Source organism: Leptonychotes weddellii, chromosome 1 (genome assembly GCF_054177405.1).
Source record: "Leptonychotes weddellii isolate Sample4059 chromosome 1, ASM5417740v2, whole genome shotgun sequence".
In the NCBI taxonomy this organism is placed as follows: domain Eukaryota; kingdom Metazoa; phylum Chordata; class Mammalia; order Carnivora; family Phocidae; genus Leptonychotes; species Leptonychotes weddellii.
Window position 1 is genome coordinate 14,626,361 of NC_138369.1, and position 24,965 is coordinate 14,651,325.

At 52.8% G+C, this 24,965-nt stretch overlaps 2 protein-coding genes and 1 long non-coding RNA gene across 6 annotated transcripts; 1 reads left to right on the plus strand and 2 right to left on the minus strand.

The window, feature by feature from the left end:
- Positions 1-6: 6 nt before the first annotated feature.
- Positions 7-4,822, plus strand: TREX1 (three prime repair exonuclease 1). Of its 2 annotated transcripts, none has more exons than XM_081817047.1 (2): positions 7-455; positions 858-4,822. In XM_081817047.1, exons 1-2 carry the CDS (start codon positions 184-186, stop codon positions 1,678-1,680), a joined length of 1,095 nt encoding a protein of 364 aa, XP_081673173.1. In that variant the 5' UTR covers positions 7-183; the 3' UTR covers positions 1,681-4,822. The 2 variants fall into 2 exon arrangements, with proteins under 2 accessions (XP_081673173.1, XP_006750724.1); XM_006750661.3 differs by having other exon boundaries at positions 35-455; positions 718-4,822.
- Positions 1,978-22,186, minus strand: SHISA5 (shisa family member 5). 3 transcript variants are annotated; one of them, XM_031021963.2, is made up of 6 exons: positions 22,003-22,184; positions 19,530-19,686; positions 9,753-9,836; positions 3,679-3,797; positions 3,320-3,529; positions 1,978-3,206 (listed from the first exon to the last, which is right to left on the minus strand). In XM_031021963.2, the coding sequence occupies exons 1-6, from the start codon at positions 22,064-22,066 to the stop codon at positions 3,127-3,129; spliced, it is 714 nt and encodes a 237-aa protein (XP_030877823.2). In that variant the 5' UTR covers positions 22,067-22,184; the 3' UTR covers positions 1,978-3,126. The 3 variants fall into 3 exon arrangements, with proteins under 3 accessions (XP_030877823.2, XP_030877822.2, XP_081673203.1); XM_031021962.2 differs by having other exon boundaries at positions 22,000-22,184; XM_081817077.1 differs by lacking the exon at positions 9,753-9,836 and having other exon boundaries at positions 22,000-22,186.
- LOC145721064 (uncharacterized) lies at positions 14,864-19,520 on the minus strand. Its single transcript, XR_014144539.1, has 2 exons — positions 19,202-19,520; positions 14,864-18,733 (listed from the first exon to the last, which is right to left on the minus strand). It is a non-coding gene; the product is annotated as an uncharacterized LOC145721064 (long non-coding RNA).
- Positions 22,187-24,965: the final 2,779 nt, after the last annotated feature.

The window sequence follows — 24,965 nt, forward strand, 5'->3', positions numbered from 1 at the left end:
GGCTGAGGCCATGGGAAGAAACCACTGTGTGGCAAAGCAGGAGGCAGGCGGCAGCCGGGGCCTACAGCAGGGAGCCCTGAGAAAGTAGGGCCAAGGAGAGGGTGCACGGTGGCCGCTGGCCACAGCCGGGCTTCCTGGCAGGCTGGAGTCCTGCTGCTGGCCTTCCCCGAAGGGCTGGGCACCATGGCCCTTGTCCTGCCGGCTGCCTCTCACAGTGTGAGCGCTCTGATGCGCTGTGCCAGCCAGCAGGCCCACGGCTGTAGGTCGGAGGCCTCTGGGGAGTCACGAGGGGGCAGTGCTGGGGAGGGACAGACCTGGCCCGCTGATGAGCAGGGCGGGCCTCCCTCAGGACAGCCCACAGGCAGGCTCACACTCAGTTTCACTTCCCGCCCCTGCTGCCGGCAGCAAGAACCAGCCAGACTGCACCCTGAATCATTGCTGCTGCCTGCTACCCGGTAAGTGAGGGCTCCCACGGGCATGGGGCAGGGTGGGAAGGCCTCACTGCCCCCCCCCAGGCCCAGGCTAGGTGGGCGCTAGGGGAGGAGCCAAGGTTTCCCCCAAAACAGACAGTTGAGGGTGCTTCCCCCTAAGGAAGTCATGACACCCTCTCTGGCTTCCTGCCCTGGAATCGGGTCCTGGAGCTCACTGACAGTGCCGGCCTCAGCTCTTCCCACTGGGGCACTCATACACCCACTCCCCACCCCTGCTCCTCCCCAGGCTCGGCAGGTACCCAGCATGGGCTCGCAGGCCCCAGCCCCGGGGCCCGTGCAGACCCTCATCTTCTTGGACCTGGAGGCCACTGGCCTGCCTTCCTCCCAGCCCAAGGTCACGGAGCTGTGTCTGCTGGCTGTCCACAGATGTGCCCTGGAGAGCTCCCCCAATATTCAGGGGCAGCCTCCCATAGTGCCCCCGCCGCCCCGGGTGGCAGACAAGCTCTCTCTGTGCGTGGCTCCAGGGAAGGCCTGCAGCCCAGAAGCCAGTAAGATCACAGGCCTGAGCACAGCTGTACTGGCAGCTCACGGGCGTCAGCGCTTCGATGCCGACCTGGCCAGCCTGCTCCGAGCCTTCCTGCAGCGCCAGCCACAGCCCTGGTGCCTCGTGGCACACAATGGCGACCGCTACGACTTCCCCTTGCTCCAGGCGGAGCTGGCTGTCCTAGGCCTTGCCAGTGTTCTGGACGGTGCCTTCTGTGTGGATAGCATTGCCGCCCTGAAGGCCCTGGAGCACGCTGGCAGCCCCTCGGAGCATGGCCCGCGGAAAAGCTACAGCCTGGGCAGCATCTACACACGCCTGTATGGCCAGGCCCCACCGGACTCGCACATGGCCGAGAGTGATGTCCTCGCCCTGCTCAGCATCTGTCAGTGGAGGCCGCGGGCCCTGCTCCAGTGGGTGGACGCTCATGCCAGGCCTTTCAGCACTGTCAAGCCCATGTACGGGGTCACGGCCTCTGCTGGAACCAACCCAAGACCATCTGCCACCACAGCCACTAAAGCCCTGGCTAGAGCCAGGGACACTAGTCCCAACCTGGGCAGGGGCAGGAAGCCCAAGGCTGCTCCTCCAATGGAGGGCCCTGGAGCCTCACCCAAGGCGGGACTGCTAGCCCCACTGGGTCTTCTGGCCTTCCTGACCTTGGCACTAGCCACACTGTATGGGCTTTCCCTGGCCACACCTGGGCAGTAGGCCAAGAAGGAAAGTCTGACTAATAAAGACCCCCCCCCCCTCCCCAGCACTGAGTGGGCGCTCACCTCTACCCTCCTTGGCAGCCTTAGAGAAGCCTCCTGCACCTCTGCCCACACTCAGGGACCTGGGGAGGGGGACACAGAGGGTGGCACAGTCTTTGTCCTCCACCCTCCCTAGCAGGATGGCCAGACACCTGAGCCCAGGAAAGACAGGGCAAACCCAAGAGATGGATGAAGATGGTACACGGCCTAATGCCCAGTCCCAGCACCCAAGGCTCTGAAGAAAGAAGGCGGCAGCCCCAAATGTTTGCATTTATTATAAACAAAGGTGCAGACCCTAGACTCTCAGAAACACATCAACAGGTACAAAGCTAAGACAGATCTGGTGAGATATTAACAGAGGAACAGGGAACACCGAGGTATTCATGTCTGGTCGAGAGCAGCCACCTAGGGCCCCCTTCCACCTTTGGTCCAGACGGCCCCTTGGCCCAGGTGTCCTGGGTGCCAGGACACACTGAGACTGGGGTACAGGAGCTGGCTATTCTGTGAAGCTGGTGTGGGGAGAGGTAGGGCCTATCAGAGGTCTGACGGTCCCTCTCCACAGTGGGCCAATTTCCCTCCAGGACCCAGGGGGCTCAGCCTCACAAAAATGATCACATACATTTTAAAACAGGAAACAGGCACACTGTTTTTGCCTAAAAGGAAAGGAAAACAAAAACACTGCAGGGAGGACACCTGAGTGTGCAGGTGGACAGAGGCCGCCCTGCCTACCTGTGGTGGGGGTCGTGGCCAGCCAGGGCAGCCAGAGCCGTGGGTGGACGTGGCCCTCCAGGTGGTGCCAGGGAAGATGCAGGGACAGTCCAGGCAGACCGCGCTCGGGTGGGTGGGCCTCTGCCTCAAGTGTTTTGGTCTCGGGAGGCTGCCCGCCCTCTGCTGGGCAGGGCACAGGCTCTGGGGACTATGGGACGACCGCTGAAAGGATTAAAACCCAACTTAGGCCCCGAGCCTCACCCCCATGCCACGATGGCTCTGGTTCCTTGAAGAGTACCCCATGCCCTGCGGACAGGCCATGGCCTTGAGCAGTGGCTAGCCACTCTGCCCAAACCAGCACACGTGGGCACACTGCCTACAGAAAGCCCCACTGTCCTAGCAGGACGAGCCCCCACCAGCCTGGTCTCCCCGGGGCAGTATGGGAAAGAACTCCCACCCCAGTCTTTGAATTTTGAGATTTCAAAAGAGCACAATTTCAAGTGAGGAAGAGAACGAAGAAGGGTCCCAGCAACTCTGGCAATGACTGGCCCGCGGCACGGCATCACAAGAAGCCTCGTGTACAGACCGGACACAAACACCACGCGCGGCGAGAAAAGGACCGTGCCTGCATGCCCATCTCCTCTCTCTCTCTCACACACACACACACCAAGTGGCAGCCAGAGAAGCAGGGACAGGCTCAGGGGGCTGCCTTCGGGGGGTCCACGTAGGCCGGGTTGTAAGGAGGCTGGCTGGCAGGATAGGGCACGGCTGCACCTCCTGAAAACAGAGAGGACGCTGGTTGGTTGTGAACACGGGGGGCTGCAGTGTGAGGTGACAGTGGCAGGCAATTTGGGGGGCCAGGCAGGGTCAGCGCTGGCAGCGGTACTCACCAGCCAATGTCTCGTGGTAGGCCGGGGGGCCCATCAGCTGGGCAGGGTAAGGCGGGGGGTACTGTGTCGGGTAGGGTGCTGCTGGCATCCCTGGCTGCGGGGGCATGGGGTGGTAGCCCTGGTACGTTGGTCCGGGGTAGCTGGGGGGCACACTTGGAGGCTGAGGGTAAGGGGTGTGCACCACCGTGGTGGCCGTGGTGGTGACCACCGCTGCAGAGAGAATCCCAGTCAGGACCACAGCCACCCCTCACTCCAGCTTAGCCGAGTCGGGGCCCTGGTCAGCCCCCCCGCCCCAGCACCTGGGCTCTGCACCTACACACCCAGGGTCATGGGGGCAGGGAGGGGGCAGGCGTGCTTACGACGCGGTGGCCGGCGACACATCTTGTAGAGATAGCAGCAGGAACAGGTGAAGCAGATGATGACGGTGACAACGGAGAGCACGAAGATGGTCAGGCCGATGGCTACAGTTGCCCCAAACCTGCCAAAGAGCCGGCGGTGACCCAGGGCCTCTCGCCCCGGCCCAGGACCAGCAGTCCACACCCCACCGTTCCCAGGGGCTCCCCTCTTGCCAGAGGAGACTCGGGGCAACACAGAGCAACTTCCAGGTGGGGTAGCTTGACTCTCCTTCAGACTGTTTCCTTGGTGTAAAATGGGGTTGTTTCGCGAGTCTGTGTAAAGCCCCTCACCCAGGGTCTACGCCCTTGGAGTGTCTCCCCACCATACACCCCTTGTCCACCCCACCCACTCAGCAGCCGGGCCTCGGGCACGTGGCTCAGGCCCATCCCTCTGGGCGAGACCGACCAGCTCACGGCCTCTGGGAGCCCACACTTCAGCGCAGGAGGCAGATGTTGAGGTAAAATAGCAGCACAAGGGGCAAAGGTGGGGAGAAATTCCAGGAGAGCAGAGGCCAGCGTGGCCAGAACAGTGAGGAGAGGCACGCAGGGAACGCAGCCTCAGCACTCGCCCCAGAGAGGGGCCGCAGGCCCCCCAGGAGTGACGGCGAGCCGGCTGGCTGCGCAGCCCTGTGCCAGGGGTTCACATACAGCCCAGGGCTCCCACACTCTGACCAGTAGGGCAAGTGGGCAAACAAAGAGACGGGTGGATGATATGGGGGTGCTGGAGCTAACCTTGCCTTCTGGAAGAGGAGGCCCGCCTGCCTGATGCCAGCCCCTCAGCAAGGACCACAACAGAGTGGAGGGGCTTTAAAGAAAGGACAGGCCCTGGGCAGGAAGCTCACTAAAATTGACTTTCAAGGGCAGACAGAGTCCCTTGCTCTCCTCCTCTGTTGCCAGGGACTAAACTCTTTTCTAAGGAAAGGCACATGCTTGGTGACTGCACCTAGTCATTCAATGCACCTAGTGCATTCAAACGTGGAAGGAGGGGCACCTGGCTGGCTCAGTTGGCAGAGCTTACGACTCTTGATCTCTTGATCTCTGGGTCGTGAGTTCAAGCCCTACCCATGCTGGCCGTGGAGCCTCCTTAAAAAAATAAAATAAAATAAAACAGGGAGGGAGCTTGGTGAGCTACAGGGCCTCCGCCTCTACTGAGGGCCCAGGGGAAGGCGGTGGGCCCGGCCCCACCCCACCCCGCCCTGGGTGGAGGGGCTTCCCCTCACAGTCCAGAGGGGCAGCACCACCTCAGCAGGGCCCCACACAGCCCAGCGACAGGCTAGGACAGACCTTTCACACCGTGGACTCCAAAATACACAACTGCACTCACAGACCAGAAGCCACTGGCCACTGTGCGGCCCTCACCTGCTCCAGACTCACAAGCTCCTCCCAGACCCGCTGCTGCCCCCAAGGAATGGAGAGAAACACACACACACACACACACAAACACACACACAGTACGGCGCCCAAGCTCACCCCTTGTTAGCCTCCGCCGTCAGAAACACACACACACACACATACAGTATGGCGCCCAAGCTCACCCCTTATTAGCCTCCACCGTCAGACACACACACACACACACACACGAACACACACACAGTACGGCGCCCAAGCTCACCCCTTGTTAGCCTCTGCCATCAGAAACACACACACACACAAACACACACACAGTATGGCTCCCAAGCTCACCCCTTGTTAGCCTCTGCCATCAGAAACATACACACACACACACACACACACACAAACACACACACAGTATGGCGCCCAAGCTCACCCCTTATTAGCCTCCACCGTCAGACACACACACACACACACACACACACACAGTATGGCGCCCAAGCTCACCCCATGTTAGCCTCCGCCTTCACTCCCCGGCTTCCAGCAGCCCTGGACGTCCCCTCTTTCCATCATGGGCCACTCAGTTCCAATCCCCTCCCCTTTCTAGGAAAGGGAAGGCAAATCTTGGCCCGCCCCTCGCCCTGACGTCAGTGACAGGAAGAGCAACACAGAGCCCTTAAAGACACAGCAAGGCCCCGCTGCTCCAGAGGGCCCGGAGCAGGGAGGGAAGCCGAGGTGGTCAGGCGGTCCTCCCAGAGTTGCCTCGCCAGCCTCGCCTGCCCAGCCCTGGCCTCTCACCATGCCTATCCACCCTCCTGCCCAGACGCTGCCTTGGGATCTGAGGTGCCCTGTCTGAGTGCCCAAGCCACACTCTTGCTCAGCCCGCCAGCCCTGTTCCAGCTGTCCTCCTTGATGGGCACCTTCAGTGACCTAGGTCCACCAGCAGCCCCTGGGGCCCTCGGAATGACACACGAGTCCCCTCAGCTCCCCCTCTCCCACCAGCACATGCTCCAAGCCATCAGCCTGCCTCGTCAGCATGATGTAGATGCCTCTTCAAGGGCCCTTGGCCAACCTGCCAGGTCTGATCATGTCACCCCTGCTCCAAAGCCTACTATGGCTCCCGTAGCTCTTGGGATCACCAGGAATTTGATTTATAATTTACTTGTTAAACTGTGTGTATCTGGGACACCCGGCTGGCTCAGTCAGTAGAGCTTGTGACTCTTGATCTCGGGGTCACGAGTCTGACCCCCACAGTGGGTGTAGCGATTACTTAAAAATTAAAAAAAAAAAACTTAAAAAAAATAAACTGTGTATCTATGTGGACTTCTCTGTATATATATTATAGTTGACAATAAAAAAAAAAGAATCTAGGATTGGTCTCACCAGAGAATTAAACTTAAAATAAGATAAATTTTAGGGATGCCTGGGTGGCTCAGTTGTTAAGCGTCTGCCTTCGGCTCAGGTCATGATCCCAGGGTCCTGGGATCGAGCCCCGCATCGGGCTCCCTGCTCGGCGGGAAGCCTGCTTCTCCCTCTCCCGCTCCCCCTGCTTGTGTTCCTGCTCTCGCTAACTCACTCTCTGTCAAATAAATAAATAAAATCTTTAAAAAAAAAAAAAAAGGCAGAATCAGCCCAAGCAGGGAGTGTGCAGGGCTGAATTGGGTGGTTCCAGAAGGCCAAAGACCCCCAGTGTGTGGACTGCGGAAAGACCCTCTCCGGAGCAGGGACAACAGCACTTTTTTTTTTTTTTTTTTTTTATTTATTTATTTGAGACAGAATGAGAGAGAGAGAGAGCACATGAGAGGGGGGAGGGTCAGAGGGAGAAGCAGGCTCCCCGCCGAGCAGGGAGCCCGATGCGGGACTCGATCCCGGGACTTCAGGATCATGACCCGAGCCGAAGGCAGTCGCTCAACCAACGGAGCCACCCAGGCGCCCCAGGGACAACAGCACTTTGACCAAGATGCTGGCAATGCACTGACCATTCAACAGGGCAGGATAGGGTTCACCTGCCAAAGTTGGGGAGCAGGGAGCAGAAGACCTGGGCCAACCGCAGGCCCACAGGTAACATGGCCACACTCTGGGGAGCAGAGGGCCCACGTCAAGGGAAGACACAACCCATCCAGGCTGTGACAGGCAGAGGTGGCCTCCTCTGGGTCCCTGCACTCTGACCTGGTGCCTCATTCTTGGAGAACCCAAGGAGTCACCCACAGAGGGAGACGTGGGGTTTTTTCCCCCACTGAGGCTTCTCTGGAGCTCCCAGCCATGGCCTGAGCAGCAGGGGCTGGACCCCACGAAGGAGCCAACACTCCAGTGGGTAAACGGGGCCCTTGGCCGAGGGGGCAGCACACAGATGCCCACCTGAGGGCATTCACAGAAGTGTCGCTGCTGACCCTGCCCTTCTGCCTGCTTCCTAAGCCCTAAACCTACATAAGGCAGGTGCTGTGCGAGACACAGGGCTCTGGTCAGAGGCAGGTGCAGGCGCAGGCAAGTCGGGCAACATGACTGCAGTCACCTGCGCGTCCCGGCGGGCGGGACTGCCAGGGCGGGGCCACACGCAGGAGTGTGCACACCACCCACCAGACCCGGTTCTGTGTGCACAGCTCACCCCAGTTACCTCTCTGCTGGGCTCACCCCAGTTACCTCTCTGCTGCCACCAGTCCGAGCAGCCTCTCCTCCTATGCCCCGTGGGGACCTTGTTCTGCAATGTCCCCTCTGTCCCCTCTCTCAGCTCAAGTCTCCACCAGCATCCAAGAAGCCCTTCTTCACCCTGACTCCTCCTCCTCCAACTCCTGTCTTCCCCCTCACTGGTCCGCAGCCAAATCTCTCCCTGAAGCTGTCCACACTCACTTCACCCTACACGCTTCCAACTCGCTCTTCAATCCGCTGCACTGAACGGCTCCTGCCAAGGGTGCCATGGTCTCTGTGGTGTGGCATCCACATTTCTCAATACTCCACAGCCCAAGCATCTTCCTCTTTCCTTCCGCTTCTCTGAACCTTCCCTCTCAGCATCTCCCGAGGCCCTTCCTCAAATGTTGCTGACCCTCAGATTCAGTCCTCAACACACTCCTTCCACCCAACCTGAGCCCTTCACCCCACACCCACTCCTGGTCCCACATCCTCTCACAGGGCTGGACCTCTGGCCCCGTCAACAGAGCAGAGGCCAGGCCCCCCGCCACCCCCCTGGCCACTCCCTAGCAGGCAGCTGCTGAATGACAGTCTCCGGCCTCACCTCCCCCCACCAAGCCCGGTCTCCCTCTGGCCTCCCAACACCTGGGCCTGGGAAGCCATGGCTGCCACCCCCTTCCTGCCTCAGCATCCGTGGAGCAGCCAGAATGGTCTTCCTGAACGCCACTCAGACCAGCACTGCCCAGAACACTTCACTGTCCTCAGGACGCGGCCCCAGGCCCACACCGGCTGGACAGCAGGATGTCCTGTGGGGCCGTCAGAAAGCCCACAGTTCTGGGACTCAGCAAAGGAAGGGCACTCCCCGCGTGTGGAGGGAGGGGCGAGTCAAGGTGTCAGTCTCCCATCAGCCAAGGGTGCAGGATCAGCCAGCAGACTGGAGAGCAGAGGCCGGGCCTTGGGCACTGAGGAGGGACCACAGGCCGTACCTCTGTGGCACCTCCCCACTCCCAGAAGCCCTGTCCTGATTCCCCTGTGGCCAGTGAGACCCCACACCCACCCAGGCTCACAGGGCAGGATGGGACAGGCAAGCACCTGGACCCCCCGCACAGGTCCGGAGCCCCCAGTGTGCTCCTCCAAAGGGGCAACCAGGCCTGGGCAGATCTTCTCCTGAAAGGGGCTTCTAGATCCACCGGGGCAGGGGCACGCAGCACATGGAACAGACCCCACCAGGAAAACACATGAGTGGCTGCATGCTTACTCCACCCACATGAAGGGTACGTCACAGCACCTCGTCACGGTGGCAACAACACACAGCAGGAACCTGGCCAAGGGAACCGAGGTTTGGGGGACTGCGTTGTTCCCCGGCCCCTTGACAGAAGGGCCCTGATACAGCAACCATGACTCACAAGCCCTGACACAGGGACTGGGCACATCAGTTATCCCAGCATCTTTACCACACCACCATGACCTCATCACCAAGCACCAGCACCGCCATCACCCCGTCACTGTCACCACCATTGTCCTATCACTATCACCATCACCATCACTCTGTCACCATCACCAGCATCACCGCATCACTGTGACCACCAGCACCCTGCCATCATCGTCAGCATCACCCATCACCACCATGACCATCATCCCATCCCCATCACCACCCATCACTATCACCCCATCACCCACCACCATCACCACTATCATCCCATCCCTGTCACCACCATCACCCCATCCCTGTCACCATCGCCCTGTCACTGTCACCATCATACCATCGCTGTCACCACCATCACCTCCATCGCTGTCACTTGTTCCCCATCAGTCTCCAGTGCCCACCCCGTCCATCACCTAGGTCAACAGGGACCCCCTACCCTTGGCCTTTCAACTGTCAACCACAGTCCCCCTATCCCCAGCACAGTGATGAGGACTCAACTTTCCAACATCAGGATCAGGGACCTGGTGGTCAGCTCCTCTGGGGCCCCACTATAATGACTCCGTGGCATCCCAGTGCCCACAGCCCTCACTCTAGCCCACTGAGCCCCTTGTCACCTCCACCAGGAAGATGTGCCCAGCCTGCAGGTTTTATTTACCCTGACATCGGGTCGCTGTCCAAGCTGGAACGAAACCTCAGCGCTGAGCCCAGCTGCTCCAGTGGCTCTGTGTCAGCGGACACACTGAAAAGAGGAAACCTCATGATTAACACATCCAAGCCCCACCCAGCACACCAGGAACAAACATTACCTTAGCACACACACAAAATGCACAAGAGCCGATCCTGCGCGGGCCACAGAGGAGCCCCGATGGCCTCCCAAGGATGACTATCACACACACAGGATCTCAGGCTACAGTGCTGAACACTCCTCTCAAGCGTACCCGGAACATTCTCCAGTATAGACTACATGTAAGGCCACAAACGAGGCTCAATCGATTTGAAAAGATTGGTATCATACAAAGTTATCTTCTCTAACCACAGTGGGATGAAGTTAGAAATCAGCAGAGAAAGACCACCGAGCCACAAAGTGAAAAAAGAAATGCTAAACACAACTCATACCTTGAGAAGCTAACATGGTACCAAAAAAGAAAAACAGCAACAAAACTGTGCATTAATAAGAAAATATAAAGTAAATTAAGAAACATGTAATACAAAAATACAGATTCAAAGGGGCACGATGTTTATAGCAGCATTATCAACAATAGCCAAATTATGGAAAGAGCCCAAGCGCCCACTGACTGATGAATGGATAAAAACAATGTGGTATATCGGGGCACCTGGCGGGGGTGGGGGGCTCAGTCAGTTAAGCATCTGCTTTCAGCTCAGGTCATGATCTCAGAGTCCTGGGATCAAGCCCCACATCAGGCTCCCTGCTCAGCGGGGACTCTGCTTCTCTCTCTCTCCCTCTGCCCCTCCCCCACACGTGTGTGCACACACACACTCTCTCAAACAAATAAAAACAATAGAATCTTAAAATAAAAAGATGTGGTATATCCATACAACGGAATATTACTCAGCCATCAAAAACGAAATCTTGCCATTTGCAATGATGTGGATGGAGCTAGAGTGTATTATGCTAAGTGAAATAAGTCAGTCAGAGAAAGACAAATACCATATGATTTCACTCATATGAGGAATTTAGGAAACCAAACAGATGAATGTGTGGGGAGGGAAAAGAAAAAGAGAAGGAGGGGGAGGCAAACCATAAAAGACTCTTAACTATAGACAACAAACTGAGGGTTAATGGAGGGATGTGGATGGGGGATGGGCTAAGTGGGTGATGGGCATTAAGGAGTGCACTTGTTATGATGAGCACTGGGTGTTGTATATAAGTGATGAATCACTAAATTCTACTCCTGAAACCAATATTACATTATATGTTAACTAACTAGAATTTAAACAAAAATTTGGAAGAAAAAATAAATAAAATTGTGCCAAGTAAAAAAAAAAAGAAATTAAGAAATTAGTAAAACTGGATAACAAAAATACTACAGGTTAAAATTCATGAAACACAGCTAACGCAGTTCTTAGATGGAAATTAATTATCTTTTTTAAAAAAGATTGATTTATTTATTTCAGAAAGAGAGACAGTGTGTAGGCGGGAGGAGGGGCAAAGGGAGAGGGAGAGGGAAAGAATCTCAAGCAGACTCCCCACAGAGCACAGAGCCTGACCTGGGGCTCGATCTCATGACCCTGAGACCATGAGCTGAATTGAAATCAAGAGTCAGATGCTCAACCAACTGAGCCACCCAGCTGCCCCAGAAATTTATTTATCTTTAGAAGTAAGATGTTAGGACATCTAGGTGGCTCAGTCAGGTAAGCGTCTACCTTTGGCTCAGGTTTTGATCCTAGGGTCCTGGTATCGAGTCCCGTGTTGCGCTCCTTGTTCAGCAGGGAGCCTGCTTCTCCCTCTCCCTCTGCCTCTGCCTCTTTCTCTGTCTCTCATGAATAAATAAATAAAATCCTTAAAAATAAATAAATAAATAAATAAATAATAAACGTAAGATGTTAAACTCAAAAAGGTGGGGAAAAAGTAATAGAGCAAATCCCCCAAATAAGGAAGGGATTAATTAATAAAGGGAAACACAGAAATAAGAGAACAACAGCCACAAAAAATAATACAAAAGATTTAAAAACCCGAAGTTGGTAGGCCCTCTGGGAAGACTCATCAAGGAGAAGACAGAAAAAGAAAAAATGCATAATAAAAAAGGGGAAATAACTACAGGTACAACAGAGATTTTAAAAGTAATAACTTCAGGGGCGCCTGGGTGGCTCAGTCAGTTAAGCGTCTGCCTTCGGCTCAGGTCATGATTCCCAGAGTCCTGGGATCAAGCCCCACATTGGTCTCCATGCTCAACAGGGAGTCTGCTTCTCCCTCTCCCACTGCCCCTCCCTCTGCTTGTGCTCTCCCTCTCTCTGTCAAATAAATAAAATCTTTAAAAAAATAAATTAAAAAAATTAAAAATTTTAAAAAAAGTAATAACTCCAGGGGCGCGTGGGTGGCACAGTTGGTTGAGTGTCTCACTCTTGATTTCGGCTCAGTTTGTGATCTCAGGGTCGTGGGATCAAGCCCCACATAGGCTCCGCACTCGCTGTGGGGTCTGCTTGAGATTCTCTCTCCCTTTCCCTCTGCCCCTCCCCACTGCCCTCTCTCTCTCACTCTAAAATAGATAAATCTTTGGGCGCCTGGGTGACTCAGTTGGTTGGGCAACTGCCTTAGGCTCAGGTCATGATCCTGGAGTCCCGGGATCGAGTCCGGCATCGGGCTCCCCGCTCGGCAGGGAGTCTGCTTCTCCCTCTGACCCTCCTCCCTCTCATGCTCTCTCTGTCTCATTCTTTCTCTCTCAAATAAATAAATAAAATCTTAAAAAAAAATAGATAAATCTTTAAAAAATAAAAATAAAATAAAAGTAATAGCTTCATTGGCTAGTATCAAAAAGACACAATATAACACGTACTGGGGAGCATGTGGAGAAAGGGGAGCCCTCGTGCGCTGTTAGTAGGAATGCAAACTGGTGCAGCCACTGTGGGAAACAGTATGGAGGTTCCCCCAACAAGTTAAAAATAGGCATACCATATAATCCATATACAAGCAATTCTACTTCTGGGTATTTATCTGAAGAAAACGAAAACACCTATTCGAAAAGATATGTGCCACCCCTATGTTCACTGCAGATTTATTTATAATAGTCAGGATGTGGAAGCAATCTAGGTGTTGATTGGTAGATTAGTGGATAATGAAGATGTGAGGCACGCACACATACACACACACACACACACACACACACACACACACTGGAATATTACTCAGCCACAAAAAGAAGAATGAAATCTTGCCATTTGCGACAACATGGATAGACCTGAAGGGTATTATGCTAACTGAAATAAGACAGAGAAAGACAAATACCGTATGATTTCACTTCTACGTGGAATTTAACAAACAACAAACCAAAACAGAAAGAGCCTCATCAACACAGGAAACAAAGTGGTGGTTACAGAGGGAGGACAAGTTGGGGGTGGGGCGGGTGAAAGAGGTGAGGGGGATTAAGAAGCACAAACTTGCAGTCATAAAATAAATAAGCCACAGGGATGTAACATACAGCACAGGGAACACAGGCAATAATATTGTAATAACTTTGTACGGTGACAGTGACTACACTTACCATGGGGATCATTTTGTAACATATAAAAATACTGAATCACTATGATGTATACCTGAAACTAACAGAATACTGTATGTCAACTATACTTTGATTTAAAAAAAATAACAATAATAACCTTCTTTGGATTCTGATTTGAACAAACCACCCATGAAAAGGCACTTTGGAACAAGTGGAGGCAACTAAAGACAGACTGGCATTGAAAATTATTAATGAATTACTGTTAATTGTACCAGATGTGTTATTGAAAGAGTGGTTATATTTCTTTACAAAGGACTCATTTGCACAGATGAAAACTAACATTTAAGGAGACGTTTTTTTAAAGATTTATTTATTTATTTGAGAGAGAGGGAGATCAGAGGAAGGGGCAGAGGGAGAGAGAATCTCAAGCAGACCGCCCCCCCACACACACACACTGAGCACAGAGCCCAACTAGGGCTTAATCCCAGGACCCTGGCATCATCACCCGAGCAAAATCCAGAGTTGGACGCTCAACTGATGACTGAGCCATCCAGGAGCCATTGGGAGAAATTTTTATGATGTTTTAATTTTTGTTTTGTTTTAAAATAATCAGAAAAAAAGTGGTGGGAGGTGTATAAAATAATAGTGTCAGAGTATTGGTAACTATGGAAGCAGGTGATGGGTATGTAGAGTTATTATATTATTCTCTCTGCTTTTGTATATATTGAAAATTTCCAAAATTAAATGTAAAACAAAATAAAATTAAAAAGCATTAGGAACAACTATATCCTAAATTTGAAGGAAAGGTGAAGCTGAGGAGAAAATAGTTTTTAAAAACCAGTGTGCAGGGGCATCTAGCTGGCTCAGTTGGAAAAGCATGCGACTCTTGATCTTGGGGTCATGGGTTCGAGCCCCACGTCGGGTGTAGAGATTACTTAAATAAACAAAACTTAAAAAAAAAAATCAGTGTGTAGCCTTTGGTGAGCAGTAACAGAGCAAAGGATACCACACTGGTGTGAGGAAGGCTGGAAAGAAAGCTCCATGGAAGTAAGCATGGTATCTGAGGGCCTGTTCTCTGAAAGTCTCGGGTGACAGAGATTAGAGCCAGAGCCCACCAGGTGGGGAGGCCCTGATGATTCCCACTCACTTGGGATGAGACCTCAAAATCTGCACCCTAAGAAGGGAGGAAGTGAGTAGACAGTTTAGCTTCTAATCCTCTCAGTCTCTGCAGTTAGGCCAAGATGTTTTGGGGGTGTTTTTGTGTTTTTTTTAAGATTTTATGTATTTGTCAGAGAGAGAGCGCAAGCAGGGGGAGTGGTAGGCAGAGGGAGAAGCAGGCTTCCCACTGAGCAAGGAGCCTGACATGGGACTCGATCCCAGGACCCTGGGATCATGACCTGAGCTGAAGGCAGACGCTTAACTGACTGAGCCACCCAGGCATCCCAGACCAAGATGATCTTAAGAGTGCTGTGTCCCTGGCAAAAGCAACACAAATCCTCCCTGGAAGAAGTCCTGGGCTCCAAATTTCTACAATCAATTTTGTAAATGTGATGTTCGGCACACCATCAAAATTTTTCAGAAACACTAGGACACAAGACAACATGAATACAAACAACAGAGGCAAATGACCCCAGAAATACCACGGGGCTTCAAATATTGAAGCCACTGACATTAAACACCACCACATACACAGTTCAAGGAGATGAAAGAAAAAAATTGAGCAGTTGAGGAGAACATGAAATATAAAAGAAGAAACAAAAATTCTAGAACTAAAAAGCAATACTACAAATTCATAATTCATTAGAGACAGCTGAAGATATAATTCATAAACTGGAGGATAGGTCCAATACATGTAGACTGAAGCTCAGAGACACAAAAAGACAGTAAATATAAAGACAGAAGATGGTGGGTGAAATACGAAATACAAGAGGTTTACAAGAGGTCTTATATACGTGTAATTAGAGTCCTAAAAGGTAAAGAGTGAGAAAATGGAGCAGAAGCAATCTTTAAAGAGATAACAGCTGCCAATTTTTCAAAACTAGGGAAAAACAACAATTCAAGAAGTACTGTGAACCCCAAACAGCACAAAGCCACCTAGGCACATCACAGCAAAACTGCTGAAAACCAAATACAAAGAAAAATCTTAAAAGTAGTCAGAGGGGGAGCCTTGGTGGCTCAGTCAGTTGAGCATCCGACTCTTGATTTAGGTTTAGGTCATAATCTCAGAGTCGTGGGATCGAGCCCCACATTAGGCTCCCCACTTGATGAGGAGTCTGCTTGAGATTCTCTCTCTCTCTCTCTCTCTCTCTCCCCCTCCCCTGGCTTGCACGCGAGCATGAGCGCATGCACACTCGCTCGCTTGCTCTCTCTCTCAGATAAATAAATAAATAAAATCTTAAAAAAATAAAAAGTTTAAAAAAAAAGCACTCAGAAAAAAACATGTTGCTTGCAAAGGAGCAATAATTAAACTGTCAACTGGTTTCTCAACAGAAAGGACAGAAATCAGAAGACAATGGAATGGAATGGGACGCCTGGCTGGCTCAGTCAGAAAAGCATCTCAAGGTCATAAATTCGAGCCCCATGTTGGGTGTAGAGATTACTAAAAAAATAAATAAATACAAAAGAAATGACAATGGAATGAAAGCTTTAAAGTGTTGAAAGAAGTTGACAGCTGCCAACCTAGAAATCTGTAACTGGGAAAAATATCCTTTAAGAGGGAAGGTGAAATTAAAGACATTTTCAGAGAAACAAAAATGGAGAAAATTTGGCACCAGCATACCTGCATGAGAGGTAGAAGGAGCACGATCTCAGTTGAGGCTTAAAGATGTAGGAAGCAATAAGAAGCAGCAGAGAATATAAATATATGGATAAATATAAATAAATATTCACTGTCAAAAACAATTAAAATACTTACGGTCTTTGAGGTTTACAATAGTATTACAAGAAATAAAGAGGGACATTACACATGATAAATTGAACACTTCACCAGAAAGTCAAACCAATCTTAAATACGTATGCACCTAATAACAAAGCATCAGAATTCATGAAGCAAATATTGACAGAACTAAAAGAAGAATAAACATATCTGTGGTCTCTCAGTAATCGATAAAACAAGCAGACAAAACCAATAAGGACGGAAAAGATCTAAACACATTATCACCCAACTTGACCTAACTGACACTTCTAAAGCACTACACCCAACAACTGCAGAATATACCATTTTTCAAGTTCATGTGAAACATTTACCAAGGTATAGTATATGCTGGGTCATAAAATGAATCTCAGTAAATTTCAAAACACTTAGAAGAAAACAACACAATGAGGTATTACTACACATTCAGCAAAATTACTAAAATTAAAACCTTCTAGGAAATAGAAATGAATAGATCCTGCCTAAGGTATTATATGTGAGAAGTATACATTTACTAAAACTCATTAAGCTGAAACATTAAGACCTGTGCATTTTACTATATGTAATTATAGCTCCATTTTTTAAAATTGACTTACAATGCCAAGTTTTGAGAGGAGGCACAGCAAACTGGAACACTCATACATGGCTGGTAAGTGTAAATGGTACAACAATGCTAGAAAACTGTGAGTACCTGCCAAAGCTGAACACATGCAGCCAGTGACTCAGCAAATTTACTCCTAGATATTTACCCAAAAGAAATATGTTCCATTTAAATTTTTATTTATTTAAGTAATCTTGATCCCCAACATGGGGCTTGAACTCATGACCCTGAGATCAAGAGTCGCAGGCTCCTCTAAGCCAGCCAGGAGCCCCAGAAATATGTTTCTTTTAAAAGGCACCAAAGAGGGGCTCCTGGGTGGCTCAGTCAGTCAAGTGCCCAACTCTTGATTTTGGCTCAGGTCATGATCTTGGGGTCGTGAGATCAAGCCCCAAGTCAGGCTCTACACTCAGCAGGGAGTCTGCTTGAGATTCTCTCTTTACCTCTCCCTCTGCCTCTCTCCCCACTCGTGCACTCTCTCTCTCTCTCAAATAAATAAATAAATCTTTAAAAGGCACCAAGGATTTGTAAAAAAAGAGTTCTTAGTATCACTATCAGATTAGCAGAAACCTTCCTTAGTCTAATAAGGTGTCTTTAAAAACAAAAAAACTACAGCAAACATTACTTTTAATCAGAAATGATGAAAGCCTTCCCCTGAGACAAGAATGCTACCTATCATCACTTCCAATCAACACTGTACTGGCGATCCTAGCCAGTGCAATAAAGCAAGAAAAATTAATTAAAAGTACAAGAATTGGAATGGAAGGAAAAAAGCATTAATTACACATGATGTGACTACTTTTGTAGAAAATTCTTAAGAAGTTTCGATTAAAATCACTCAAATTAATACATAAATTTAGTAAAGTCTCTGGATACAAGGTCAATTTATAAAAATGTATTACCTTTATATCAATAAATAATGAGAATTTTAAACTATACTGTTTACAGTACCACCAAAAAGATTACCTAGAAAAAGTACAGGGGCAGGGAAACTATTTGACAAAATTCAAGATCCCTTTATGACTAAACGTCCAAGCAAACCAGACATAGAAGGAAACTTCCTCAATCTGATAAAGGGCACCAATGAAAAATCTACAGCTAGCATCATACCTAATCCTATATGTTTTCTCCCTAAAATTGAGACCCAGACAGGGAGCTCTGCTCTCACCACTTCTATTCAACATTGCAATGGAAGTCCCAGCCAGTGCAATGAGGCAAGAAAAAGGAATAAAGGAATACAGAAGGTAAAAGAAGTAAACAGTAGAAGAAAAAATAATGGAGTAAGAACAAACCAAAACAATATGGTAAGTGAAAAAAAAAAGAAATACAGAATAGGAGAGACCAAAAAAAGCACAAAATAAGATGGCAAATAGAATCTCAGAACACCAATAATTACATTAAATTTAAATGAAATGCTGTATTAAAAAAAAAAATTACTGGAATGGATTTTTTTTTAAAGACACATGCAAAAATATAAGGACACCAAAAGGTGTTCACTTCCAGTGAAAGGGTGGAATATGATCCATCAGGAATCCTTAGGTATGGCTGGCAGGTATGCAGCCTGGTGCTGCCATTCCCAAGAACACCTTGGAAGTCCTTAGTAACTACACACATCTCACTGACCTGGCAATTTGCTCCCATGTACACGTCCAAGAAATTCTCACATGGTTCCACAAAAAGAGAAAGGAAGTAGAGGAAGATGCCCACAGCAATTATCTATGATAGCAAGCTTAGGACTCACATCACAGAGAACGACAGCACAGGGTGGGCACAGCCCAGCTGTACACCATGCAATATGAATGGGTCTTACAAATAAAAACACTGTGCTGAATGCAAAAAAGTAAGGGAGTTCATTGTATCCACAAAGCAATGTAGACTTTTCAAAACACAAAGTAGCTCGGTCGGTAGACCATGCAGCTCTTGATCTTGGGGTCGTGAGTTTGAGCCCTCTGTTGGGTGTAGAGTTTAAAAAAACAAAACAAAACTTTAACTTAAAAATCAATCAATCAATCAATCAATCACACAAACAATGAAAAGGACATATAGACTGGTTGCTTATGGGGTGAGAGGGAAATGGAGAGGTTACGTGAGATTAAATATATAAGATGGTACGGGCTGGGTTGGGCTTGCCCAGACCAGTGATGATCGCCTGCCATGAGCTGAGAAGTTGGACCACCTCCACCCTCTCTATCCCTATGACCAAACACAAAAGAAACACAGACGTGGCAAAGGGAGACCTTGCTTCCAGCCCATGAAATGGTCTAAACCTAGATGGAATGCAAATCCACTGGCCACACCAAGAGGACCCAGGCATGGTGCAGAGTGTGATGTGTGCCCCAGGGCCCACAAGATGATACCTACACAAATCACATACAATCCCCTGCCAGGTGCATGCATATGCTACAGGGTATACTCACACCAAGGTGTGCATCTTTGCTGGTCCAGGTACATACCCAGGGGTGAGCCACAGGGCCAGCTGAGGCCACCAGCCCTGAGAAAACTGCTCAGCCCGAGACTGAGTGAGCCAGGTAAGCTGGAGCCCTTGAGGGTTGGGGAGAGAGGGGCAAGGGACTAACCGAGCAAACCCAGAACAGGAGCTCCCATCCCTTACCCCCATCCCTGGTCCAGTGCTCTAGCATCTTGAGGGGGCTGCAAGGCCAGAGGGGCAGGGCTATTTCTCTTTCAGGCACACTCCTGCTGGGGGGCGGGCTCAGGCCTCCTACCCTGCGACCACTGTGCACCCACCTGGCCTCAGGCCCGGCACAGCTTCCCTCGCTGCCCACAAATTTCTTCAGCTCATCAGAGCAGCAGTATTGGTTGTAACAGTTGCCACAGCAGAAATCAGGACAGGACTCGGGGAAGAATTTGCGTCCACGGGAAGCCACACATACTTCACTGTGGGCTGGAGCGGAAAAGCACACTTGTTAATCGGTGGCCATAGGGCCAGGCCTCACGCCAGATCTCAGCCATGTCCCAGCCCACGTAGCCCCTCCCTTAGCACTGCCTTGCCCTCCCCTCTGTCCCACAGCAGAGGCACCTAACCGGGCTCCCTCTCTCCTCCACCAGCCACTTGCCTTCTGATGAAGACTGACCTTCCTAAGTGGGAGTTTGGAGGGGCCACTTCCCGCTCGCGGACCATCCCTGGTCTCCACTGCCTCAGGATCAAGTCCAGGGTCCACAAAGCAGGCTCTGGACTGCAAAGGGCTTTGATGGTCACCCCAACTTTCCAGCTCTATCCACACTCGGCCCATATTCTTGCCTGTTTCCCGGTTCCCTGTCTTCGTATCTACTCATCTTTCACGGCCTTACTCCAGTCCCCCTCCTCTAGAAGCTGCCCAAGCCCAGCAGTCAGAGCTGAACAGTAACGCCCCCAACCAGCTGCTGGGGCCCAGGCACTGGACCAACCCATTCTCAATCCTTACTCCCTCCCCTCACCACTCAGTGCCTCTGCTGGACCCTGGACTCCAGGGCCCTGGCGCTCACAGACCATGCCCTCAAGGCAGGCTCACCTGCGGCCACGGCCATACCCATACCCACCATAAATGTCCGTGAAGCACTTAGCCCTGGGCTGGGCCTGCAGCAGGTGCCTAGGAAACGTTTACGCAATTGGTGGCCAGGGCTCCGAGGCAGTGGCACCACTTTAAGCCCCTGAACCATTTCAAGGCTCTCAGCCAGCGTAGGGATCCAAGGACTTTCCCACAGGCTGGGGTAAGGACAGAGCTCCAGTATTCCAGGTCATACTGACAGGACCTGGCTGACAAGTGTGGGAAATGACCCAGGGCTTTGGGAGACCACAAGGCCTGCAAACTTCCAGGAAGAAGCTACAGCCAAATGTTCCCATGCATCCTTAAGCTACATTAGCAGAGATCTAGTGCCCACCAGCAGGAGGGGGGCAGTCCCAGATTGTGCCTGGACAGACCCCGAATAGAACACCCAGTCCAGCAAGGCCCAGATGGCTATGGTAGCCTGGAGACAGGTCTGATGACAAACCCTGACGTATGGCTATGTCTCCTGGAAACAGTCCTGGCCCAGCACCTGGACCCGGGGGACCCAGACTGGCCAGAGCCCCAGGGCAGCGTGCCGTGTCTGGAGACTCAGCCTGGTCAGTGTATCACATACAGAGCGAGTCCCAAAGACAGAGGCACTGAGTGACCTCCTTGAGAAGAGATAACTAGGAAGGGGATGGGGGACGGGGGCGGGGTGCTCCGATCTTGGCAGGTTCAGGCAGAACCCTGCTCTGGGCAAAGCTGCAGGCGCGGAGGACCTGACCACTCCCAGGCTCCCCCCAGCCAGCTGTCCACCTGACAGCAGGTATGGTCAGCATGGCCCGCGCTCCTGGGTAACTCAGGTGACCCACCTCCAGCAGGGTCCTTTCGGCCTCTATGGCCACAGCCCAGCCTCTAAGCTGGGGCTGAAGACACACACCCCTTGCACTGTTTGGGCCAAGAGCCCACGACAGAAATGCTCTTCTGGGCCCCAGACACGCTGGACGAGGCTTGCCAGATCTCACTGGACCAGGGACCGGGGCTCCACCTTCTTACTTTCCCACCCCAGGTCCCCAGATGCATCTCAGCCCCCCAGGAAATAAAGCCCTTTTCCTCGAGAAAGCCACTCACCCCAGAGGGATCGCTCGGCTTCCTCGGGCTGGGCAAGGGGATGTTCCAATTCCTACCCTGAAATGGCCCCCAGCCTGGCCGCCTCCGTCGGTGAATCATCAGCCTACCATCAACACACACAGTGGTGTTTCCTCCAACCCGGGAGGCCAGCCCCAGGCGGCCTCAGGAACACGAGGGCCAGGGGAGCAGGGGGTGGGGGAGTCCAGACAGTAAACAGGGCCGAAAGGAAGGCCTCTGATAGAGGGGCCAGGCCTCCCCCCTGCCACCACCCTAGGCTAAGGCCAGGCAGGGACTCCTACCCCAGCCCCTAGGGACGCAATCCCGTGGAGCACCTAAGGGAGCACAGATCCCACTACTACCACCATTCCCCGGGGCACAGCAAGGGCGGCAACTTCCTAGAGTCCGTTCAGACACAGGGGTGCTGACTGAGGTCAGGTCAGTCCTGGGGGTTGGCTGGCTGCCTTGGGGTTATTGGGGGTAGGGGACACTGGGGATGGTGCTGCCTGGGCTCACTCCAGGGACGCACGAACGTGGCTGCCCCCCCTCCCAGACACACCGTCCCTGCCCGGGCCGCACTGCCCCCACCCCGCGAGGCTCACCACCTGGAGGCGGGGGGAGCAGCAGCACCAGCAGCAGGATCCGTGGCGCGGGGACCCACGCAGCCATGGCTGGGCGGCGGACTGACACAAGGACAGACGGACAGAAGCGGCAGGGGTTGAGATGCCGCCGCAGCCTCAGCGACCCGAGCGGCCACCGCTTCCTCGCCCCGCCCTTGGCGGCCTGTTCCGGGAACCCCGCCCGGAGGAGGGAGCGGAGGGGAGGAGAGCGAGGCCAGGGACGGGGAGCGGACGCCCCTCCCAGCCTCCGGGCCGGGCCCACGTCCAGGGGCCACGCGGACACTCCAGCCCATTCCGGGCGCTGGCGGCGCCTGGTGAGCCCCGACGTCGCCTTCTGGGCGCGGGATACTTTCCGCCTCCCTCCCCTGTTCCCAGCCCTTGGCCCGGAGGGGGTCTTGGGTGGAGGGGATCTGCATCCTAACACTTGGGAGGCAGGACACAGGCCCTCCTCCCGGCAGGGGGACCCCTCCTGTCCAGCGGATCCTCTCTCCGGACCCACCTGGGAGCCGGGGACCAGGTGAGGTGGTGGGAACAGTGCCCAGAGCAGACCTGGGCACACAGTAGGCACTCAGTAAATGCCAGTCCCTCCTGCAAGCCTAATCCAGAGGCTCTGAGGAGGCTCCATCCCCTTGTCCCCTGGGTTGACAGCTCTATCCCCGCAGTCATCCTACCCCCCCAGCCCAGGCAGGCTCACCCCGCCTCTGAGGGCAAGCCTGGTTCAGATGGGCTGATCTGAGGATGGGAGCTGGCAGCTCCCGGGCACGCTAGGCCACCTCCTGGCTCAGGGGAGTCTGGCTGGCCCGAATTCGTGTCTGTTCCAGGACCACGTGCTCACCCAAGACTCCTTGAGATGGCACAGTGGCTAACTGTGGCCCTGCCATTCACTGTGGGGCAGGGGTCTGGGCAGAGCCAGGGAAACGGAGAAGGAGCACGGTCTGGAGTCTGTCCCAGCTGCTACAACAAAACATCATAGACTCGGGGGCTTATAAACCACAGTTCTGCCAACTGGGAAGTCCAAGATCAAGTTGCCAGCAGATTCTGTGTCTGATGAGAGTTTCCGGGTTCATAGATGATTGTCTTTTCCCTGTGTTTTCACTTGGCAGAAGGACCAAGAGACCTCTCTGGGGCCTCTTCTATAAGGACATTCACCCCCATTCATGAGGGCTCCACCCTCAAGATCTAATCACCTCCCAAAGGCCCCACCTCCAAATACCACCACCTTGGGGTTAGAATTTCAACATCTGAATTTTGGGAGGGCACAGGTGTTCGATCTATGGCCGGCATTTTTTTACCCAGGGTTTCTGACCTGCCGCCCAGCCCACACCTGGCAGATCCAGGACATCGTACTCAAGGCAGAAAACATGAAATGTCACACTGACTGGGCACCTGGGCCAGTGAATACACCCCGTGTGCCACCGCATGTTTCTCACCTGAGGACAGGGGCATCGCTGGGACAAAGAGACCCCAGAGGACAACCTGGGAGGTCCTCAGTGCGGTTCCCCAGGCTGGGGTGTGAGAAGAGGGAGGAGACAGCTAGGCCAGGAGCCACCACCTGGTCGGGAGGGGCTCAGGACTCAGCACACGAGACAGAGACATCGCTGTCCCCGGGCAAAATGAGGAGCCCTCCCTGACACGGCTCAGCCTCATCCTGCCCCACTGCCTCTGCAGCCCCCCCACCGCCCCCAGCAATACGGTCTGAAGTTGGGCGCAGCCCAGGTCCCCCTTCTGCACGCCCAACAGCCACCACATGCTCCCCTCCACCTGCACCTGTCCAGCCAGCCTCTGACCCCTCGTTCCACACCCTGGGTGCCCAGCCTTCTGCGTCCCACAAACTCGGTCTCTCTTCATAACATAGGCCCTGCCCCCAGCAAAGCTTCTCAGAGCTGTCCTTTCTTACGTCCTGTCACCTGTCTTTGGCCTCTCTGCTCTGACACCCCCACCCCATTTCCTCTCGGGGCCTCTCCCCTGGCCTCATCCTCCCTGACCTTTCCAGGATTGGGGTCCCCATGCCCTCTCATCTTCCTATACCTCAAAAAGTGGGAAACCTTCATGGGGGAGTACCGTGAGGGCTCCGTGGCCCACCCAGAGCTGTGCACGGACAGGAGGGGCCGGAGGCCAGGAACAGCCCGAGGCTGGGAAAATCACAGCCATGCATCTGATCAGCGTGTGTCCATGCGGGGGAGGACACCAAGTCTGTGTAGCTGGGAAATGGTCACTTCCACAAGCCGCCTGGGGAAATCAGCCCCTCCGAGGCAGAAACCAAACTCCCTGTGCCAAATGTGGGGGTCTCAACAAGATGGAGGGTCCTCCAATCCGACTCTTGATCTCAGGGTCGTGAGTTCAAGTCCCACATTGGGTGTAGAGTTTACATTAAAAAAAAAAGTGTACTCAACAAGAGTGAGGGTCCTACAGGCAGGACACATGAGGTAAGGACCCAGACAGCTGGACTAGCTCAGCAAACACAGTGCCAGGCCACGTGTATGGGACGGAGGTGCCCGGTAGCGGGGCTGCTGCGCTCAGAGGCAGCCCTCTGACAGCCTGTCTCCTCAGGCCTCCCCCACCCGCTCTTCATTCCAGACGGTGCCCTTCCCTGCTTAGAAACAGACCCTACCTTAAATTCTGCCCCTTTCCCGTCTGGTCTACATGAAATGGCTCACACCTCATTTCAGGGCACACACCACTCCCCCAACTGCTGTTCCCCTGTCCCAGGCCACTGGCACCACAGGGTCCTCCCCTATGTCCTCACCCTCTTCCTCTGCGTTTCCGCCTTGCACTCCCTGCTGGTGTCCCGGACCACCTGATCCTCACCTTCCCCACCTTCCACCCACAACTCTACTCTTGCCCCCTGCCTGCCCTGAGCTCTCTGCCAGCTGACTTGGCCTCTGAGATTCACCACAGTCCATTCACCTGTGGTGTCTTGGCCTCTGAGATTCACCACTGTCCATTCA

Excerpts from the sequence above, each read along its gene's own strand:
- SHISA5 (XM_031021962.2), bottom strand. The coding sequence starts at position 22,066 with ATGGCTGCGTGGGTCCCCGCGCCACGGATCCTGCTGCTGGTGCTGCTG. Across the intron at positions 19,687-21,999 it reads GCTCCCCCCGCCTCCAGGTG|CCCACAGTGAAGTATGTGTG; the intron begins GTGAGCCTCGCG and ends TTTCCGCTCCAG. Across the intron at positions 3,798-9,752 it reads GACAGCGACCCGATGTCAGG|GTTTGGGGCAACTGTAGCCA; the intron begins GTAAATAAAACC and ends GCTCTTTGGCAG.
- TREX1 (XM_081817047.1), top strand. The coding sequence starts at position 184 with ATGGCCCTTGTCCTGCCGGCTGCCTCTCACAGTGTGAGCGCTCTGATG. Across the intron at positions 456-857 it reads TTGCTGCTGCCTGCTACCCG|ATGTGCCCTGGAGAGCTCCC; the intron begins GTAAGTGAGGGC and ends GGCTGTCCACAG.